General features: G+C 41.1%; 1 protein-coding gene across 1 annotated transcript; it reads right to left on the bottom strand.

Annotated features, from left to right (window-relative positions):
- Window positions 1–3,843: 3,843 nt before the first annotated feature.
- LOC118410726 (DBH-like monooxygenase protein 1 homolog) lies at window positions 3,844–20,270 on the bottom strand. Its single transcript, XM_035812499.1, has 12 exons — window positions 19,946–20,270; window positions 18,470–18,616; window positions 17,607–17,792; window positions 16,631–16,714; window positions 15,468–15,662; window positions 14,859–14,961; window positions 14,037–14,203; window positions 8,912–9,097; window positions 7,967–8,026; window positions 7,091–7,224; window positions 4,560–4,743; window positions 3,844–4,134 (listed from the first exon to the last, which is right to left on the bottom strand). The coding sequence occupies exons 1-12, from the start codon at window positions 20,225–20,227 to the stop codon at window positions 3,952–3,954; spliced, it is 1,911 nt and encodes a 636-aa protein (XP_035668392.1). The 5' UTR covers window positions 20,228–20,270; the 3' UTR covers window positions 3,844–3,951.
- Between the last annotated feature and the right edge of the window lie 715 nt (window positions 20,271–20,985).

The raw sequence follows: 20,985 nt of genomic DNA on the forward strand, positions 1-20,985 counted from the left end.
ATGTTCATACATTCTATTGCTTATAAGAGTGGAGAATATATAAGCCTCTTAACTTTCTGTCTGTACTTGCTTCATTTCTCATAATGCGTTGTATCTATACGTGTGTGCAAATAAACAGTAACAGTTATGAATAATCGAACTAGTCTTTCTTGTACTTCGTCAAACATTTATTGTCTCGTTGACTATGGAATGTTCATGTTAGCGTCACAGTTTGTTCATGACTTGGTAAGACGAAGGCACAGCCATATGCATAACCTTCAGTTTGTTATTTGAATATTAGAAAATTTATCTCGATTTTGTCAAAAATGGATCATTTTCGAATCAATACCAGTTGCCTAGAGAACTCAACAGGGTGCGGGTGGGCTTGCATTACAATATGGTGTATATGATGAAAGTGATGAAAAGTAAGATTTTGTTTAGAACTTCTAAACAAAACCTTACTTTTCATCACGAGGTATGAAAGAATGACCAAAAAAAAACGATTTTGCCAACCTAGCAAATAGTAGATAGGACGTAAGCAGGAAAAACGAGAGACAGCTCTTGGAACACAACAAGAGTTCGGAGACCTCATACCTCTATGAAATATTCTGATGCAAATGACTTTCACGTCTGCATTGTTTATGCTTGGTTATGTACACCTTTAGTTAACTTACACAGGTGACAATGTTGACTAAGAAGAATTAGGGCACTTTCACATTAATTATGCAAATCATGTATTTATTTACAAGGTTGGTACTACATGTGTTAAATGTATTTGAGTCCTATAATGGAAAACACTGTAAATATAGATTTTCCTCATTAAAGTATGCAAATTAAGCCAAAATTTGCATAACTAGCACTCTCTGTTTGGACAATGCTCCAGCCGCGCTTAGTCTGGGAGCCTGCATATAAGTTATAATACAGAGGGTATCACATAAAATACCTTTTGTAGTTTTGTAAGATTACTCAAACAAATCATGTTCCTTCACTAAAGAATGAATTGGTCCAACCCCACTGTAAGAACCACTCTATGAATATGGCTATGAGGTGCCTTTGAAATTTTATCAAGCTTGTTTTCAAACAAAAAGTGCTATTTTTGTATCAAAATTATCTTTGGAGCATGCTGTCTTTGTATACACTTAACATGTACATTGTACAGTACTGACTGTAGATATTGTAAATGGTCGCCAACGGCTAGATTCGAATAAAAGAATGTGCCATTGTTACGTCACCTTCATAAATTCGTGTGTTTGGGGATCTACGTATTTCAAAGTCAAGTTTGAAGGATTTTGAGCTTGCCCCATTTTACTATACAATTCTCTGTGATTACAAAACTGTACATGTATATAGTTACAAGTCCTACTATTGAATCTATGTAACTGGACTTGTTGCAAACAAAGCTCTAACAGTTTTGAAGTTTGGCCTTGTCATTTATCCTGAAATGTCTGAAATGTACTTTAATATAGATGTCCAAATACACACTAAGTTCGCTAAGTATAAGTTGCATCATCTTGGTTATATATTATAGATAGAACTTTATTGCTCGACATTTGTACATGGTACAAAGTATGGCAACGACTGTTACACAAAGTACAAAATAGGTGTAGAGAATAAGACTTGATATCCTAATTAACGTAACAAGAAGGGCTGACACATTAGTCTTTGATATAGTGTTACAATCGAGTTGGGCTATACATGAGATTCATTACTCTTTCTAATAGCAAAGCAGTCTTTGATATATTTGCCTATCCTTGCATTATGGGAGTCGTGGCATCCAAAGATATATACAAATCTGTCTGTAGCATCGAGTCTCTTGAAATCTGCTGTACTGGATTCAAGAAATGTAAATAGCTCATTACGTAAAATAGCGTATCTAGAGCATTCCATTAAAAAGTGAAATTCATCTTCAATATGCTTTGGACAGAAAGGACAGAACCTTTGGTCAGGGGCTACATTGTAATATCTACCTGTTTCAATATTCAATTTATGGCTGCTGATTCTTAACTGAGTAATCGCTTTTCGAATTTCAAAATTGTTTATATCATAAAGGTATGTTTCATGTATATTTATGTTCGCTGTGAATAGAGGGGAATTCATCTTCTAAGGCAAGTTTGAAGGAATTCGAGCTTGCTACATGTCATTTTACTATACAATTCTTTGTGATTACAAAACTGTACATTTATATCTTTACAAGTTCTACTATAGCATTTGAGTAAACTGGACTTGTTGCAAGCATGTCTCCAACAGTTTTGAAGTTTGGCCTTGTCAGTTATCCTGAAATGTCTGTACTTTAATATAGATGTCCAAATACACACTATTGATCGCTAAGTATAAGTTGCATCATCTTGGTTATATATTAATGTTCACTGTGATATACCTTTATGAAGTACACTATTATTATGTGCTATTCAAATCAGTGCTGACAACAGTAGAGCTTGTTACTGTAGAGATGTTCTATATGCTCAAGGCAACAACACACCTTAAAGTTTTCAAAAGACCTGTCCTTGTGCTGAACACCATCCACACACAGGTAAACACACCTGTCCCTGTGGTGTACACAATATATACACAGGTGGACACACCTTTCTTTGGTGTTGAACACCATCCACACAGGCAGACACACCTGTCCTTGGTGCTGAACACCATCCACACAGGTAAACATACCTGTTCTTGGTGCTGAACACCATCCACTCAGGTAAACGTACCTGTTCCTGAACACCATCCACACACAGGTAAACACACCTGTCCTTGGTGCTGAACACCATCCATTCAGGTAAACACGACTGTTCTTGGTGCTAAACACCACCCACACAGGTAAACATACCTGTTCTTGGTGCTGAACACCATCCACACAGTCAATCACATCTGTCCTTGGTGCTGAACACCATCAACACACCGGTAAACACACCTGTCCTTGGTGCTAAACACCATCCACTCAGGTAAACGTACCTGTTCCTGGTGCTGAACACAATCCACACACAGATAAACACGCATGTCCCTTTTGCTGAAAACCATTCACAAACAGGTAGACACACCTGTCCTTGGTGCTAGATGGCGCTCTATGACGCAAAATCAATGTTCTGGAACACCTTCCGTGACCTTTTCTTAGACATTCGTAGAACAATACTGTGTTAAATCTAGTTTTGTACACAATTGTGTGAGTGTATCTAGTCGGTCTTACCTGTATTTCATATTTCATGTAATTTGTTACGTCACAGGTGCATGTTGTAGTGTATACAGGTGTCCTCATAATGTGGACCTGTCCTTGGTGCTGAACGGTGCACAACCCAACCCAACTGCGACAGGGGTCCAAGGTAGTCCCCGTTTGTTTTGGATCAAGGAGTAAGGCGTTTGTGTGCCCAGGGGTTTAGCACGAATCTGGCATAAAATCTATTCAGTGGGACCTTGGGACAATTAATGGCAATTAATTGTTCCTGAGATCGCGTGGCGCAATCAGCAGCGCGTTAGGCTCAGGCCCAAAAGATCCTGATTTCGAACTCCGCCATGTCACTGATCTTGTGCCCTTGGGAAAGGCACTTTACACGACTTTCCTCACTTCACTCAAGTGAAAAATGAATATATAAGCTACAAAGTCTTCAGTCTTCAGCAAGTTGAAGTTGGTATCCTCAAACGAAAGAAGAAGAAGAATGACAAGTCTATTTTCCAGTCTCTTTCCTTTCTGCGCTCTTTAACTGAGAGATAACTGAAGAATCGACGCAGTTCGGGGTGGGTGCGCCTTTTGTTTCTAATGAAGAATTCTGTTTCTTTTCTACTGGGAACTTTCAAAGATCTCGCTTAACCACCCCAGGCTAGTGTTCCTATCAAGCTAAACTACTACCTAAACATAACAATATTTCAGTCATGTCAGTTTTGCATATGCTTTATTCTCTTTGAACAAATAGTTCACTCTACTCCTGTGGCACTGATGGCTTTCCATTCGACGGTTGCCGTTCATGGAGGCCACCTTACGTTTTACCCCATAATTGCAAGTGACAAGAGGAAAGTGGCGAAAGCATAAACTGCAGCGAACCGTGGCCGTAATGCTGTAGAGCCGCCCACAGGGTCCGGGGTTGGTGTAGAGCTCCGGCTGCAGATGTCTTCTGTAGCCCGCTTGACTCCGCGGGGAAAGGGGTCGGCCCACCCTCTCAGACTATCCTATTTTTCCCGATATCAAAGGAGAAAGGTGTTACTGTTAGAAGATTATGATATCACGAAGAACAAAGACATGTTGAGTCCCATTCCTCCCATACATATCATGTCAAACATAAAATAATATAATACATACAGTTAACATTATCCATAAACTAAGTGGCAAAAAGATTTCATCACTCTCGTGAGTTTACGTTCTGAAGTGATTGGTCATCAGTATTGATCCTGAAGAAGGTGACAGTGGTCATTGAAAATTTGATCCTTGTGTACTTTTGTGTTGGAAGAAAGTTTAGCATTGTACTATGAGTACTACCAACACAGATGAGCTTCCATAACAATTTCATTATCAATCAGATTTAGTGATTGTCGATCAATAAGAAATTATCAATAATCATTTTTAATACATATCATTTCAATGTAGTTGCTCTTACAATATCGACATTAGACTGGTGGGTGCCCTGACAAGTCGAGTAGAAGGTTGAATTCATCAGGTAGTCAGAGAAGATCTGTCCGTTCTCTGGTGTCCACTGCACTGCCGCCATCACTTCCTCATAGGACATATTGACCATGTGTGCAGGGGCCGTGATGTCGATATCAGCATAAAAACTGCCACCACTGTATACACCAAATGGATAACTCTTACTAATACATAAGGTTGGATAACATGTCCGTATAAATTCAAGTCCGTATGAGGTCCGTATAGACGTCTTAGCCTCTACCAGGCTCCACAGGTCACTGGCAAAATAGTTTAAATTGGACAGATCTAGACATATACCATTCCAAATGAGTTAGCTTGGTCATTGATTGGTTTTGTTTGTCCAATTTCTACTATTTTTCCAACGACTTGTTTAGCCTGGTATAGGCTCCATACGAACCTCACATCTGATACACGCACGTCTGATCCCACCTATACAAGAAACATGTGCAATGGCTTTGCCGGAAAACTTGCAACTTTTAGTTCCGTTGGTTTTATAGCCATGACACATGACCCAAACATTGATAGCTAAAACAAACAAATTTCTAGTTGTTGAATGTCCAACATAGCTAAAATGCAATGTAAAATGTACTGTTCACATCCGTGCTCAGGTAAACACAGCATTTTGCAAAGAAGGGTCTTCGTCGTATGGACCATCATTTTTGCCCTATGGCGTGCTGAGACCGGTGTACCGAAAGTGCGAAAAGGAACGGAAAGGAGCGAAAACGAAAGAAAAGGAACGAAAAAGGAGCGAAAAGGAACGAAAGGGAAAGAAAATGCAAAAATAAAGCCCGTTTCATATGCATTTGCGCGGTGTACCGAAAGTGCGAAAAGGAACGAAAAGGAACGAAAAGGATTTCGCACTTTCGGTACTTTCCTTTTCGTTCCTTTTCGCACTTTCGCTACCGAAAGTGCGAAAAGGAGCGAAAAGGAACGGAGTATGAAGCAAACTTAAATAAAATCAATGAGAATATAAGGAATCGGTACTGCGGGCGTTAGAAGCCTATGAAACGTGTTTTATTTTACCGAGAATTTGACATTATCAAATTTTTACAGCGCTGTTTCAGGCTGTTGTTTTTGTGTGGCTAAATTATTCTTTGAAGATCTGCGAAATACAAAGAAACGGAACTGAGATAAGAAAGTAAGGACTAAAATTCAGTGGGTGGTAGATGAATATCGATTATTATACATTTTCAGGATGAGGCAAGATTGTAACGTTGTTGTTGTATTTGGGTGGCTTTTATTCTCCCTAGAGGGGAGCGCCGCATGCAAATGACCCGCGAAATCCGGTCAGGAAAGATATGCTAATAAACTGCTGCCCCACGACGAGCATGACAGCTCCTTTCAACAGGGCCAACAACATGGTTTTCTGGAGACTGGAGACATATCTTCTCGCTCGTTCACAACGAAAGAAAAGCTGTAAAATGAGAGACATATATACATTGTACCAAAGAGATTTCATCAAGTTGTACAATGAGTATTCATCATTTTGGCGGGAAGAAAGGTGCCAACGTGAGGAATTTGTGCAAAGGATATTGGGAAATACAATTTCTGTCAACAATTTTCCGTCATATTCAATACAAATAAATTTCTGCTTCTTGCGACCGACATCAGGCCCTCGCTGATGATAAAAAAATCCCAATGCCGGGTTTAGATGTCCTGGTTGCAAAACGAATTTAAGGCGTTGTATTGATATTAATGAAAGTGTGAAAAAAAGGAAGGAAGAATAATTCCCAACATGCTGGGCTCGAACTTCCTATCGTCGACTTCCCTGGGTTCGAACATTCGACCTATATTTCTCTAAGGTCAAGTTCTTACAAATTGTGCAATACATATACTTGTAACTTTACTATCATTGCATTTTTTAAACAACTATATCCACATAGCATGGCTTTTTATGATAAAATATGCGCAATCGTTCTCAACATAATCCATTTCTTCTTGTGAAATTTTATAATATAAATGTAATATGGATATTCTAAGGAATGTTATAACCACATTAACACGTACATGAACATAGATATGCATAGATAGGTCTCATCAATATTAATTCCTCCATTGAACCATTGCTATAGGAATTTCGTGGAACAAGCCGCAAAATGCATTTGCCGATCACAGTTTACCTTTTCCTAATATTACCATCGATTTTATTTGAATTTGCTTCATACTTCGTTCCTTTTCGTTCCTTTTCGCACTTTCGGTAGCGAAAGTGCGAAAAGGAACGCTTTTCGTGCCATTTCGTGCAGGAAAGTACCGAAAGTGCGAAAAGGAACGAAAAGGAACGAAAAGGAAAGTACCGAAAGTGCGTTCTTATCCGATCTTTTCGTTCCTTTTCGCACTTTCGGTACTGTCCTTTTCGTTCCCTTTCGCACTTTCGGTACTTTCCTTTTTATTCCTTTTCGTTCCTTTTGGTTCCTTGTCGTTCCTTTTCGCACTTTCGGTAGACCCGTTGAGACTACTGACATAACACTAATTCATTATACTCACAATGTAAAATCTTGAACTCCAGCGTAGCCGACAGTGTGGCCAATGTTTACCATACTGTCGCATCTGCTCAGGTTGAACTTCGGGTAGTACAGGAAAAAGCCCTCACACATCTCTTGTGGTGTACCGAGACCGCCCTAAATAAAAGTAACTAAAGTTCCATGACTTCATACTTCGCCAAACGATGTTAAGCTTGATTTTATAACCAATGTATCATCTTATTGATTAGGTAATTTTCTCATTTGCATATACAAAATATGAATGGTGTTGTCTACCCAAAGTATGAAAACCTTATCGTAGAAAAGAAAGCTATTTTCAAATATGCAAATTATGGTTTTGATTTTCATGATTTATGTTTGAGGATCCATGTTCACATTTTGTCTGATTAACTTGTAGATACTGCCACTAACGAATTCCCTCCATAAAGCACTTAGGTGTAATGCTATTTTCTAATTAGATATTCAAATGGTGGAATTTTGTAGATTTATTGTTTCATTTTTGTCTCATTGGTTATGCAAATAAGGCTGTAATAAGCGTACTCTATTTTGCTGATGATGGCCTTCTTAACCGAGAATAGATATATTGTATGGGTGTTACTCGTTTCGTTTAACAAAATTCCACGTTCCCATTCTATCATAAATTATGCAAAAGACTTGCACATTTACATAATCTATGCATCGTGGTGTATACAATAAACTAAGTTACATTTGTCACAAGTAGGTAACCCCACCATTAACCACTATGGACTCATGGCACTTTCACCTTGAGTACGCAAATTCTTATTTGCACAAATGATATCTGTAATGTTTTCACCTGTTTCAGTTTGGTCCAATAAGGCAGCAACAACAGAAAGATGTTAAGATTGAAAGGTCTACTTACATAGACAATGGAGTCTTTGTGTGACGAATCGTAGACGCACTCTGTGATTAGAATGTCCCCCTGAAGACAAGGTACAGAGGATAGCAGAGAACGAGTAAGCCTGGCTTTAAGAATATCACTCGTTGAGAAGTACACCAGCTATTGCATCAAAAATGGGAAAAAGGATGTTTCTTTCTAGTGCTGTGAGGGGTGTTTTTTGCTGGAAATGACTTGTTCTATATACCTGATATATATTGATGATTGCAACAGGATTATCATTTGCTTGCGATATATATTTATACCCAAAATCCTTTGATTTCATTTACTGCGAATGTGGAAATTTCACAAAAATGTTGATAACACTAGTTAACCTTTATCCGAAGGGTAAATTATATCCGTTGTCTTGATACCCCGTCACGGAAAGGGGGGAACTCTGCCATTTCTTCGTCGGCATCAGGGTCATGCCTCCTCGTAATTTAGAGCTCGCAGACTCGTCGTCTGATCGATTTTCGCTACATGTGACGGGGTATTAAGAGCAGGGTATCTAGGGGTATCAAGTCGATGGACGTTGGTTTCAAACGGCATTATTTTGAAAATATGACAGTCTTATATAACAATGGGTAAAAGTAACCACATCATTTGGAAATATTGCAGTTTGATACAACAACGGATATAGGTTGACTTGTGGATAATAATGATAATAATATCGGGTGTATTTTGCAGCCAGTAGGTACCCAAAGTGTGGGTAATGAGGCTGTTTAACGTGACACCTCCTCGAGCACGGGACCCCCGTTTTACGTCCCTCCCGGAAGACGATTTCGTGGAAAGCTTCGTGAGGCTACAGCAATCCGGACGTCCTTGGTTGGTCCCCCATCCAAGAACTGTCCGGACCTCGCGTTGCTTAACTTCCGAGATCGAGGGATCGGATGTACCAACGCGGATAAAGGTGAACTAGCGTTAACTCACGGGGTAGATTGTGAGCTCCTCCTTCAGCATTCTCGTGAACTGCAGGTTGAAGTCGTAGTTGTTGTCCCGCACGATGTCAGTCTCCACGCCGTCCCGGATCAGCCGGGCGTTCAGCTTAACCCCCAGCAGGTGAGAATGCAGGTTAACACCGATGATGTGGATAGGCTGTCCCTGCTCCTCCAGGAACTAGAGAAGAGAGGTTTTGTGTCTGTCAGGCAGCTCAGAGTTCTCACATTATTTTAGCACAAAACTGCCACTCTCCCACACAGTGTTGACTCTCGCCAGGGCAATGCCTTACGATATCAACCCTGCCTTTTCAGCCTCCGAAAAACAGTACTACGGGCGTGGTTACTAACTAACTGTCAGCCAATCAGAGAAATGCCTTAGTGTTGTCCACAGGTGCCATATAAGTCGTCTCCTTAATATTCAAGAGCAATATTACAGTAACGGCATAACGTTTCACAGTTCTTTCAGCGTCCAGACTTGCTTTCAGTTTCAGGTACCAAAAATTATTATCATCACGCAAAAATAGACAGATCTTTGTGGACGCCGCGCCGAAAATTGCCATGTGAACGCTTATTAGCCCACGACAAATCAAGCAAGCTCATTAATATTCATCAGTTAATTAATATTCACCATTTTTTGAGGCTGAAAAGGCAGGGTTGATGTAGTAAGGCATTTTTTTAATTTTTTTTTATTGGTATACAAGTCATATAAGACAAGACACAGTGGTAAATGCACTCTAGCAAAGCTAATATTAACATTACCACTAGGACATTTGAAAATAAAATAAACAAAGGACAAAACAATGTGAGATCAAATAAAGCAGTAGTACAGCAGTGGGGTGACGGATCCAATAAATAAATATACATACAAGATTTAAAGCAAAATGTTCAATCAGACTGAAAACGGTTGGTCTGGAGTATGTATGTCTGTGTAATCTGCATAATATGGGTATTTGTTTCTGTTGGTAAAGTGGGTGAACCCCTGAGTAAAAGTTGAGTTAAGACTGGGTCAGACATAGTTTTCAAATCAAGGGTTAAAAGGCCTTGAAGATTGCAGAGAAGGGTTTTTCTAAGTTGGTTGTAGTTAGGGCAGTACAATAAATAGTGGACAACGCTTTCACATCGGGAGCCACAGCTACAAGAAGGACTATCGATTAAATTACGTGTATATAAGCTAAAGTTCAAACTACAGGTCCCGATGCGGAGGCGTGTGAATAAAACGCAGGCGTACCTGGGGCCGTGACTAAAATGTGTGTTAGGGGAAGGGCGAACCAATTTTATTACGTAGTTTTTGAATGTTGAAGGATTAAATGACCTTACAGCTATATCAAGACCATTCCAGTGATATGTAGAATACGGAATAAAGGACCTTTGGTAACGAGTTGTGGTACAAGTCGGTGGCTGTAAATTGTGTTTGTTACGAAGGTTGTACACTCGTTCTCATTGAAATGTCGAAAATGCCATTTTTTTGGTCGAAAAATAAATCGGCTTCATTTTCAGTGAAAACTACCTGGTTCTTTAGGAAAATTCCTCTTTTAACCAAAGCCAAAAAATGGCAACTTATTATTTTCGGTCCCATTGGTAATACATTACAGGGCATGTAACAAACGTTACCGGTAACGTTTGTTACAACAGTAAACTTAACCCTGTTTTCTTCTAAAGGACTTACCTTATTGACTACATCATTTAGGTATAAGTGGATGTCCCATGGAACATTTGAAAAGTGGGCAGCTTTTTACACCAGGTCAAATAGAAAGCTTAGACAGCATGGAACAATGGTAACGTTTGTTACAGTCATTTCCGTGCAACATTTTGTTAAGCAAGGTGGGATACAAATAACAGTCAACAACCCTTTCTTGTTTCTTTAGGAAGCCAGAAAAACTGTACAGCGTCACAAAAATGGTCATTTCCAGTCTTATACGTGAATAATAAAACCGTGGCAACCATCGTACTCGTGGTGGTAACGTTTGTTACAGAATCTGGCGACAGGCATAAACCACCTCACACAGCCTCCAAGATCAGTGACAGGAGCGATCTGACGTGATCGTGCAGAGGGCCTTGGTAGCTGGTTTCACCTGCCGAACAATCATTCTAGGAACTGAATTGTTACATTTTTGGCTATTATTTGAATTCTTCGTTTCTTCTCAGGCGACAGCCATTTTTTAGGGTGTGAAACCCGACTCGTGGCTATAATAACCGTTTAAGCCATCAACCAATACGAATGTTGTTGTGCATCTTTTGTAAAACATTACAGGGAATATGGAAAAATGAAGGAGCCAGTGATATTGTCTATAATTTTCTCCATATCAAGCCGTAAAGTCAGGCGACAGCATTTCGACATTAAAATGAGAACGAGCCTGTAGGGAGTAGAGGCAGAGACTTCAGGAGTGATCAACTCCTGAAGATACTGACGAGTGTGACCATGAACAGTTTTATGAAACATTGACAAAGAGTGAATATGGCGACGGTCAGACAGTTTTCCCACCCAAGTTCAGAAAGGAGTGACAAATATGAGGATCCTCTCACAGCACCAGATACTGTGAGTGAGCAATCATATTGTACTCTCTCTATACGTCGGGAGTCCGATATAGTGCAGCCATGCCATACTATGTCGGCGTATTCAAGAAGTGGACGAATGAAGGACTTGTAGATAACTTCGAGTACATGTCGTGGCAATTTAAATTTAAGTTTGTTCAGTGTGGACACACGTTTTGATACTTTGGCAATCATGTGTGTAATATGTTTTTCCCAAGACATGGTGGACGTGAGAAAAACACCAATGTGCTTGTGGTCTTTTACAGATTGAATGACACAGTTGTCAAGAAAAGGGGGAGGATGGCAAGGGGGATCGATTTTCCTGGAAAAACACATTTCCTCAGTTTTTAAAGGATTCAGTTTCATAAGCCACGTGGAAGCCCAAGATGATATCTTACTAAGATCAGAATTTAGACTTGACGCAGTTTTGGTTGGGCTATCCACTATATCTACTAAAGAACTATCATCTGCAAAGAGAAATGGGCAAGATGATAAATCGTCCACCATATCATTGATGTAAACAAGAAATAAGAGGGGGCCTAATACAGAACCCTGTGGTACGCCTGCGCGAATATTACACCAATCTGAGTGCTGGCCATCTATAACTACTCTTTGTACACGATCAGAAAGATAGCTGTGGAACCAATTTAGGACCGGACCCTCGACCCCATTTCTTTGAAGCTTGAAAATAATGCCCTTATGCCAAACTTTGTCAAATGCACGTGAAAAATCTAAATAAACCGCTCGGACCTCTCTATTAGAGTCAAGAGCTTCAAGAATTTTGTCAGTTACACAAACAAGTTGGCCTACTGTTGAATCTCCACGGATAAATCCAGACTGGAGAGAATATAATAAGTTTTGGGACATCAGGTGGTTGTACAAGTGTTTAAATACATTTTTTTCAAGGATTTTAGACAAACAGGGGAGTAGGGATACAGGTCGGTAATTCGACACATCCTCGGGGTCCCCCTTTTTGAAAATTGGTACCACATTTGCTCTTTTCCAGGATTCAGGGAAGACTCCGTGATTTAGAGACAAGTTAAAAACATATGCAATTTTGTCAGAGATATAGGGACATATGGATTTAAGAAAACGATTGTCTACATTATCATAGCCACATGCTTTAGATACTTCTAAATCTGAGACATAAAGTTCTATCTCAGCAGCTGATGTAACACACTGTGTAAGACGAGCACTAGTAAGGAAATCAAGGGGTGGAAGTCTAGCACTGTAGTCATCCACTGAGGCCTGAGAAGAGAAATACAAATTAAACATAGTTGCCTTTTCTCTTGAATCGGTTATAAAACAGTTGCCATACTTAAGCGGTGGAATAGTAGAATTAACTTTACTTTGGTAGAAATGTTTCACAATGTGCCACCACTTTTTGTTGGATGAGGGGGGACTACTTAAGGAAGCAACCAGGCGGTTGTGATAATTAGACTTGGCTAGTGATAACTGATGGACAAGTTTATTTCTAATAAGACGATATGAAGACCAATGAATAGGGCTGTTCGTTAACTTGGCTTTCTTATGCAACTTGTCTCTCTGGTGCATTAAGCGTCTAATGTCAGGTGAAATCCAAGGTTTGTCACGAGGTCTAACGAGAATGTCCTTATGAGGCACACTTTTAATTTTGGCTTCCAAAATCAGTTCCATCAACTTCTTGCTAGCTTCTTCAACAGTATCACAATAGAAAACTTCATGCCATATTGGCTCAGACGAGAAGAGTGCCAGCAAGCTGTGATCGGTTTTGGAATAATCCCAGATGGTACGGACATAAGGACGAGGGGGCCTGAGTGACAAGTTAATAGTAGCGACAATAGGGCTATGGTGGCATCCGGAGAGGGGAGATAACACAGAGGTAGACTTGATAAGTTTTTCTCGTTGATGAATAGAAGGTCAATCAGGGAGGGAGACCGTGACAAATCGCACGTTGGCTCCTTTATCACCTGTGTGAGATTTAACATTTTAGAAGCTTGCAATAGTTTTGTGCCGACCGAAGTGATTGGGTCATGGGCCCACCATGCCTCGTGTTTGGCATTAAAGTCACCTGTGACAATGATGCCATCGTGTTGAGAGGATTCAGCTGTGAATACTGAGTCACTAAACAAGTCAACAAATTCATCAACAGTTTTGGAATCCTGGCCAGGTGGCCGGTAGTAGACAGAAAAGAGTAAACGGCTGCGTCCTACAAAGAGTTCAAGCCAAATGCATTCGACAGACGGTGATTCCAGATCTAAGCGTCGCTTGTACGCTATCTGGTCAGATATGTAAATGAGGACACCGCCACCATGCCTATTTCTGTCACGACGGACTGGCAACTGAAAACCGTCAAGAGAAATTGCAAAAGAATCAACAGGATCTCCCAACCAAGTTTCTGATACAGCAATAACATCGAGGTTGAGTCTAACAGCTAGGGCAGATAGTTCGTCCATCTTAGTGCCAGCCAGTAAGGCATTGCAGCAAGAGTCAACCCTGTGTGGTAGGGTGGAAACTGCAAATTGTACCAGATGCACACGGACTTGGTTTTCTATAGCCAGGTAAAACTCATGACCAAAGCCAGATTGTTCTCCGTCTGTACTTACCGCGTTCAAGCACTGCGAGTTGCAGAATCCTGCTGATGTAAACTCGGGGACACGTGGAGGGACGACGTGGTACTTGTTCACCAGCACCCCCACCTCTAAGGTTCCCAGGTCATTGTCCCTCAGCTCGGGCGTGTATGTCAGTCTGATGCCTGAACTGTCCTGGATACCTGTGTGCGCGGGGGGTAACATATAATGTTACCTTGACGAATTCTCGGAAAATATTTATCTGGGAAAAATTAAGCAGTCGTCGCACATATTTTTCTTAACGTGCTAGACTAAGTGATCATTCTAATGAGGAAGGTAATCTATCATGTCACGTTTCAAGGAGGTTTCAATCAGAATGTATAGTCCATTGAGGTCAAGGATTAGATTACATTTTTGTCCAGCAAATGCCTCATCTGACTCTTACAAGTCAGAAAGGTAGTTGCTTGACCAAAAGTAAAGTTTATGGGGTTCATAGATGGCCAGGAATATAGCAGTGATTTTTGCAATTATTACATCGATTAAAACAAACAACGTGCATCATCGTGCAACTGAGTGCAGACGACATGCGAAACTACATACGAATGCGGCAAAGGGAAAATAGAGATACAGATGCAAACACTCATCACATCTGACAAAAACAATACTCTGTCATCGGAGGTTACCCTCCGGTCACAGAGTAACAATGGACCATAAAGGAGAAGCCATACCCTTCACGAATACTACATGTGAACGAGCGTTGCCGAAGGCTTCTCAGTGAAACAAGAAATAAAAATAAATGTGATCCGGAAAGGTTTTGAAGCAGTCATCGATTTCCAAACTTCTATGGAAAACTCTGACCTGAAGTCAACAGAGGGTTGTCGTAGTGCATCTCCATCAGTACGTAACCACTGTCGTCTTCGTCACCGATGGGATAACCAACATGCTCGGGGTAAACCTGATCCTGGAGACCAAAAAGAAGTGATCATGACTTGTTAAAAACAGCTGCAGTGAGAAACGCTACCTACACGGATGTGCAGAGAAAAAGTACGAACGTTATGTGATACGCACGAATCTTATATGATACGCATTCTTTTACGTAAACCTCCGTAGCGGTCCGCCGGCTTCTGTATGTGTATCTGTATCTACATGTGTATAGTCGGTATAAATGGCGTAACACACCAGCTTCGCAGGCATTCGGCGCGTCAGCAGCTTGTTATATTAAGCTGAAGGACCTGTCACGCTTAATTTGCAAGTATTCTTTAAAACTATCCACCGAAGATGCTCCTACGTTTGCATAAAAAGACTGCGTAACTCATGTGTGAGATTCGTGCGGATCACATAAGGTTCGTTAACGTTTTCGCATGGTGCGTTTTTTTATAAGATTCGTACTGCAAATTCGAGCGAATACTTATTCAGCATCCCTTCATCTATTATATCGGACCACATGGAGTTCAAACTTGTTCCTACCCCAGAGCCGATGGCCCATGCCACAAGGATGCTTCCCTGATAACACTCCCTCCAGTCGCTGGGCATGTTGGGAGTATAGCACTCATGTCCCGGATGTCCCTCTGGCATGATGGTCATGTTCGGGTTCTTCTTACAGGTGTAGACCAGCAAATGGTGAACCGTACCTTCGTTCCCAGGTTGAACGATTGCTTCAGCCTAAAGTTAAAGAGAGAGAGAGAGGAGAGAGGGGGGGAGAGAGGGAGGGAGAGAGAAGGGGAGAGAAGAGAGAAAGAGAGAGAGAAAGAGAGAGAAAGAGAGAGAAAGAGAGAGAAAGAGAGAGGGGAAGGAGAGAAGAGAGAAAGAGAGAGGAGAAAGAGGGGGAGAGGACAGAAAGAGAGAGGGGGACGGAGAGAGAAGAGAAAGAAAGAGAAAGAGGGGCAGGGGAGAAATGGAGGGAGAGAGAGGAGAGAAAAAGAGAGGGAGAGAGAGGAGAGAAAGAGAGAGGGGAGAGAGAGGGAGGGATAGAGAAGGAGAGAAAGAGAGAAAGAGAGAGGGGGAAGGAGATTAAGAGAGAGAAAGAGAGAGGGGCAGGGGAGAAAGAGGGAGTGAGAGAGAGGAGAGAGAGGATAGAAAGAGAGGGAGGGAGAGAGATAGGAGAGAAAGAGAGAGGGGAGGGGAGAGAGAGGGAGGGAAATAAATGAACTCTTTTTTGACACAGCGACTTTCGTAAGGTTTATAAACTACTTACTGCATATATAAACACACACATATAAATATCTATCGATAGGAATAAGTCAACATATTGAGTCTAGCGTGGCATTTTCACTATCGTTCTGCGGTATAAACATTCTTTGGTAGTGGGCAAATAATGTTGTTAAATTTATCTATCGAATAGAAAGTAGGAAATTCTTTAGAGCAAGCGGAAAGAAATGTGCACAGCCTTGTGTGTTTATCATTAATGCTAGTTCACCTTTATCCGCGGGGTAACCTATATCCGTTGCTTTAAAAAACAGCGTTTTAGGGCTATCATGCGAAATGTGAGTTCAAACTGCTATATTTTGAAAATATTACAATTCGAAACAACCGTCCGACGACTTGATATACATAAATGTGCTGTTTTGAAAAACAACGGATATAAGTTACCCCACAGATAAAGGTGAACTAGCGTTATCACACGCCCGTACCTTTATAACGTGGTGTTTGCCGCCCAGCTTAGGCATCTCAAACACATGGCACCAGTACGTCGTGTCTTGATTAGGAATTGTGACCTGGTGACATGTAAATTATAAAGTTGTAAAGTTACAAGATATTAAGTGTAACAGTCACACATTCAATAACATGCTGGTACCCTAGTTCCATGTGTATCTCCTTTACGGTTAAAATCCTAAAGTTATATCAGATAGAAAAATTAATGGTTATATTTTTGACTATCAAGCGTTAGCTATGTCGTGTCAAAGATATTGCATGGGATGGTGACTGCTACTGTGCACTGGTTACAGCTCTAATTTCTACAATGTTTTGATTGTAATTAACTGTGTAATATGTGGTGAGTTGACAATTAAGTTGAAGTATCAATTTGACTATTGTAAGCAAATGATACTTTTATTCAGTTTTACCACATTTCTGGAAGGATTGACATAACAGGTGAATATCACAATTGCAAGATGTCAACCCGGAGACCAGACTGTAAGGTTTGATCCACTCATGCCGGGAAGGACCCCTACTCTTTTCAATAAGTGCGGTGGGTGCTCGAGGTGTGGCTCTCCCCGAACAAGTACGGGACCTCCATTTAACATCGTATCCGAGGAATGGCCCTAGCCTAAGCCATGTACTCATTTTTCACCTGAGTGAAGTTAGGAAAGTGCCTTTCCCAAGGACACAAGACACACCTCTTGGGCCTGAGCCCAAAGCGCTGCCGATTACGATCTTTGAAGATTGTTTAGACTTACGCAGAATTTATCTATTCTCCAAGCAGAGGTTGGTTCACGGGGATTAGATAGTAGTGGCCTGGATTTTTACCTGCTCGCTTCCCTCCCAGTGTATCAAGAATTTTAATTTTGATTTGAGTTTTCATCGCATGAATGTCAGACATGATGGCATGAATGTTAGGACTGTTTGTCTTTCGAAGATGACAGTAAAGTGAAAGAAGATAAACCTTACATTGTTCATGAGGAGATCAACTGTGTAGGCTGTTCCTACTGAACTTGTCTGGTCCGGGATGATCCTCTCCAGAAGAAGTGTAGCCCTGGCCCCCTTGTTGGGCCCATGGTAGGTCGGGCCGTTCACCCCAGACTCGTCTTCAGGGTCCTCGTCATGCCACGCCCATATCACCCGCAAGGTGTCGTCCTGGATACGGCAAACATTCGTCGACATGTATGTATCAACACATCTATCTACTCACGGTACTACTATCCTCCTGGTACGGCAAACATTTGTCGACACGTATGTTATCGGGGTGGGTATTGGTACGATGTAACATAACAGGTACAAAACCGAGTTTTCTTGTTGGACCGATCCAGAAAAACCGGACCTGAAAAAAATCAGTGAACCGGATGTTGGACAGATTCGAAAATGAACATATCAATCCGGCTGGCGTTCACGTGTTTTGAGGCTTACAGGTCCAAGAAAATAACAAGAGCGAAGTAGAGGTGATTGTCATTTTTACCAAGTTTCTACAGGGAAACTTGGTCTAAAACAGAGCCAGTTAGTTTTGTTTACATGAAGATAGGATCCTTTAAAAACGCCAATGGACGTCGGACACTGCATCAAACAGAATCCTTTGTAGTGAAATGGACCATTGTTTTGAGTATAGCCCATTCACAAAATTTTCACAGATAGGTTCAGGTTCGGACCTGGACCTGATCCTCTGGAACTGGACCGTCGCTGCACCTGAATTTTTCTGTACCGGTACCAACCCCTAGTATGTAACATTACTAACTCGGTATCTATTCACAATTCTACTATCGACACATAGCAATTTGCGAAGCTATTTCTCCCACAATGACATCAGTAACGTTACGTACGTTGATGACGCGATCCCTCTCGTCACATGTCGTCAGTTTCCTGTTGAACCTCAGGACGGTGTGAGTCCCGTTCTCGTACCCAGACACCAGCTCCCAGTCCTGACTCTCGTCCACAGAGGGTTCTGCCTTGGCGTCGGCATACCGGTCCTGCAATGGTATATAGTATGTTACAACTAACAGGGAAGCTTGAGAGCAGAATGGTGTTTTGATATTCCTCTCTTTTCTGTTCAACTGTTCGTTTATTTTTGGTCACTCGTGAACACGCATGTGTTAACATGTACACTAATAGCAACAGTGGCCCATGGCTAGTCGGGCCTAGTACGGTTAAGGCGGAATCTCACTGCACTTGCGTCAAGCTTGCGCCATTGCGGGGTTCGTTCTCTGTGTCAATGTTTTGTTATTTTCACCGATTTTTTTAATTATTTAGATATTGCGTAATACGTAAAAGTATGACATAGAAGACGACAAACTACACAAAAAGTAAGAGAATTCGTTCTTTATCTCTGAAATTCGTCTAGTATCTTTCGAACTCCGCAGTGACGCAAGCGTGACGCAAGTGCAGTGAGATACCACCTTACGCTCCAGTGATTTTATTGTTTGTGACCTGTAAAATTTTGATGTATTCAAAGCTGTGACAGTTCATTGACCCTTATCTGCGTGGAATAAATGACTAACTGACGATACTATTTGTATTTGTATTTGTAACGGCAGAGAAAATAAACCTACAGAACTTTGACCAGGCCAGGGTGTTTGACAGGGGAGGCGGAATGTGTGCTTTAACATGTCATATCTGGCTCAAGTCAACCATTTCAAATCCCTGTAACCAGTTATAAAGTCATATTTTTCTGGATATATTTCGCTCATATTTAGCTATATAGGCACAACAGGTTCCTTGCCGGTAGTTGACGAATAGTCTTCAATCAATACGACCAATGAATAACTACAAAACGCAGGAAATCGTACACAATACTATTAAGGGTCATAAAAAGCAAATGTTTCGGACTTTATTTCGCCTAGAGTGCTGTGAGATTTAATTATTCGGCCAATCCTCCCTAGAAAAAACCTAAAACTATCTGTATCTGTATAGCTGGTATAACCGCCCTTCGGTGTAACACACCAGCGTAACACACTTTCTGTATCCATATAGCTGGTATAACCGTCTTTCGGCGTAACACACCAGCTTCGCAGGCACGCGGTGCGGCAGTAGCTGGTTACCAGTATATTACACCGAAAGACCCGTCACACCTAACTTTTGCATATCTATCTCTCTTTTGCATATATATCTAGTTTTAAGAAGTGTTCTTTAAAACTACATGACATATCTAGCTCAAGTAAACCTCTATAAAAGGGCAAAGTGCAAATACCAAACCTAGGTTACTAGCGTGTCATCATTATGTGAACTGCTGAAATGCCTCGATAGTCGTTTCGCATGAGGAGATAGATGCAACACCTGGTAGCTATCGGTGGGGTACGTACCGTTAGGTGCGCGGTCCCGTCTTTAACCCATCCGATGACGATATCGGATCCCGGCATGCCTCCGTTCGGGGACAGACCCAACCCGACCCATCCTGTCGTCTGCACGTGGGCTTCGAACTCAATCTTCTCCTCATCAAACTTCCAGAACAAATGAAACTTATCCTCCTCGTCTAGAGCCTCGTGGTGAGTAAAATCACCGGATCCTATAGCTAAAGCCTGCCCCCCATGATTGGGGACTAAGGCCAAAACTATAACACAAAAACTCTGGAAGATTCTAGCCATACTGACTGCTGTACTACTGCTGTACTGCTTGGTCAGTTATGTAAGAAATATTTGATGTATGACGTATGCGTTTCCAAAGCAACAGGTCATGTCAGGATGATTGACAGTGAGGGCCCTGGGATAGCCATACAGGGAGATGGAACAATGAGTCATGATACTGAATCATGATGACGCACAAGCACAAACAGACGAACTTAGTGTTATTTTGAAACTTTTAAGTGTGTACAATGCACTCTGTACTAAGAATGGCTGATCGCAAACAAAGTAAAACAGTTTTAAATGAAATATATAAAGCTAAATCAAGTTAAGGTGTTCGTCCTGGGATTTTTTTCATAAAGCGACGGGGCGGTAAATTAAGAAAAATTGAAAATGTCTAGAGTAAAGGTGGGGGCTCAAACAAAACAAGACGAAGATTAAATTTTCAGCTTGAAGAAAACAAACACTATTACTGCATAGCAGTCGCAGCTGCTTGTTGAAAAATATCAAAACTTATGCTCTAATTGAATACAAAAAAATGGCTTCATAGTAATTTCACTATGAACATTTTCTGAATAGGTGTGGTGATTTTTTTCACTTTCGGAAAAATAGGAGCTGGCGATTCCAACAACCATGCATTGGAGATACTGTGGAAAAGTACATTATTCCATAGGGATCCGGGGCATATTGGGCAAGCTCCGTGTCGGCGTGGAACCAATTCACAATATTAGTTCAGTTTTGTGAGCAGTTACTGTTAAAAGGTTCCACAGGGGTGATTTGGA

The sequence above is a fragment of the Branchiostoma floridae genome, chromosome 1 (assembly GCF_000003815.2).
Source record: "Branchiostoma floridae strain S238N-H82 chromosome 1, Bfl_VNyyK, whole genome shotgun sequence".
Classification (NCBI taxonomy): Eukaryota; Metazoa; Chordata; class Leptocardii; order Amphioxiformes; family Branchiostomatidae; genus Branchiostoma; species Branchiostoma floridae.

Bases quoted from the DNA above. Each gene is read 5' to 3' on its own strand.
- LOC118410726 (XM_035812499.1), bottom strand. From the start codon at position 20,227: ATGGCTAGAATCTTCCAGAGTTTTTGTGTTATAGTTTTGGCCTTAGTC. The intron at 14,962-15,467 runs GTAGGAACAAGT...TTTGGTCTCCAG, and splicing joins CATGGGCCATCGGCTCTGGG to GATCAGGTTTACCCCGAGCA. The intron at 9,098-14,036 runs GTAAGTACAGAC...TCTCTTCTCTAG, and splicing joins ACTCGCAGTGCTTGAACGCG to TTCCTGGAGGAGCAGGGACA.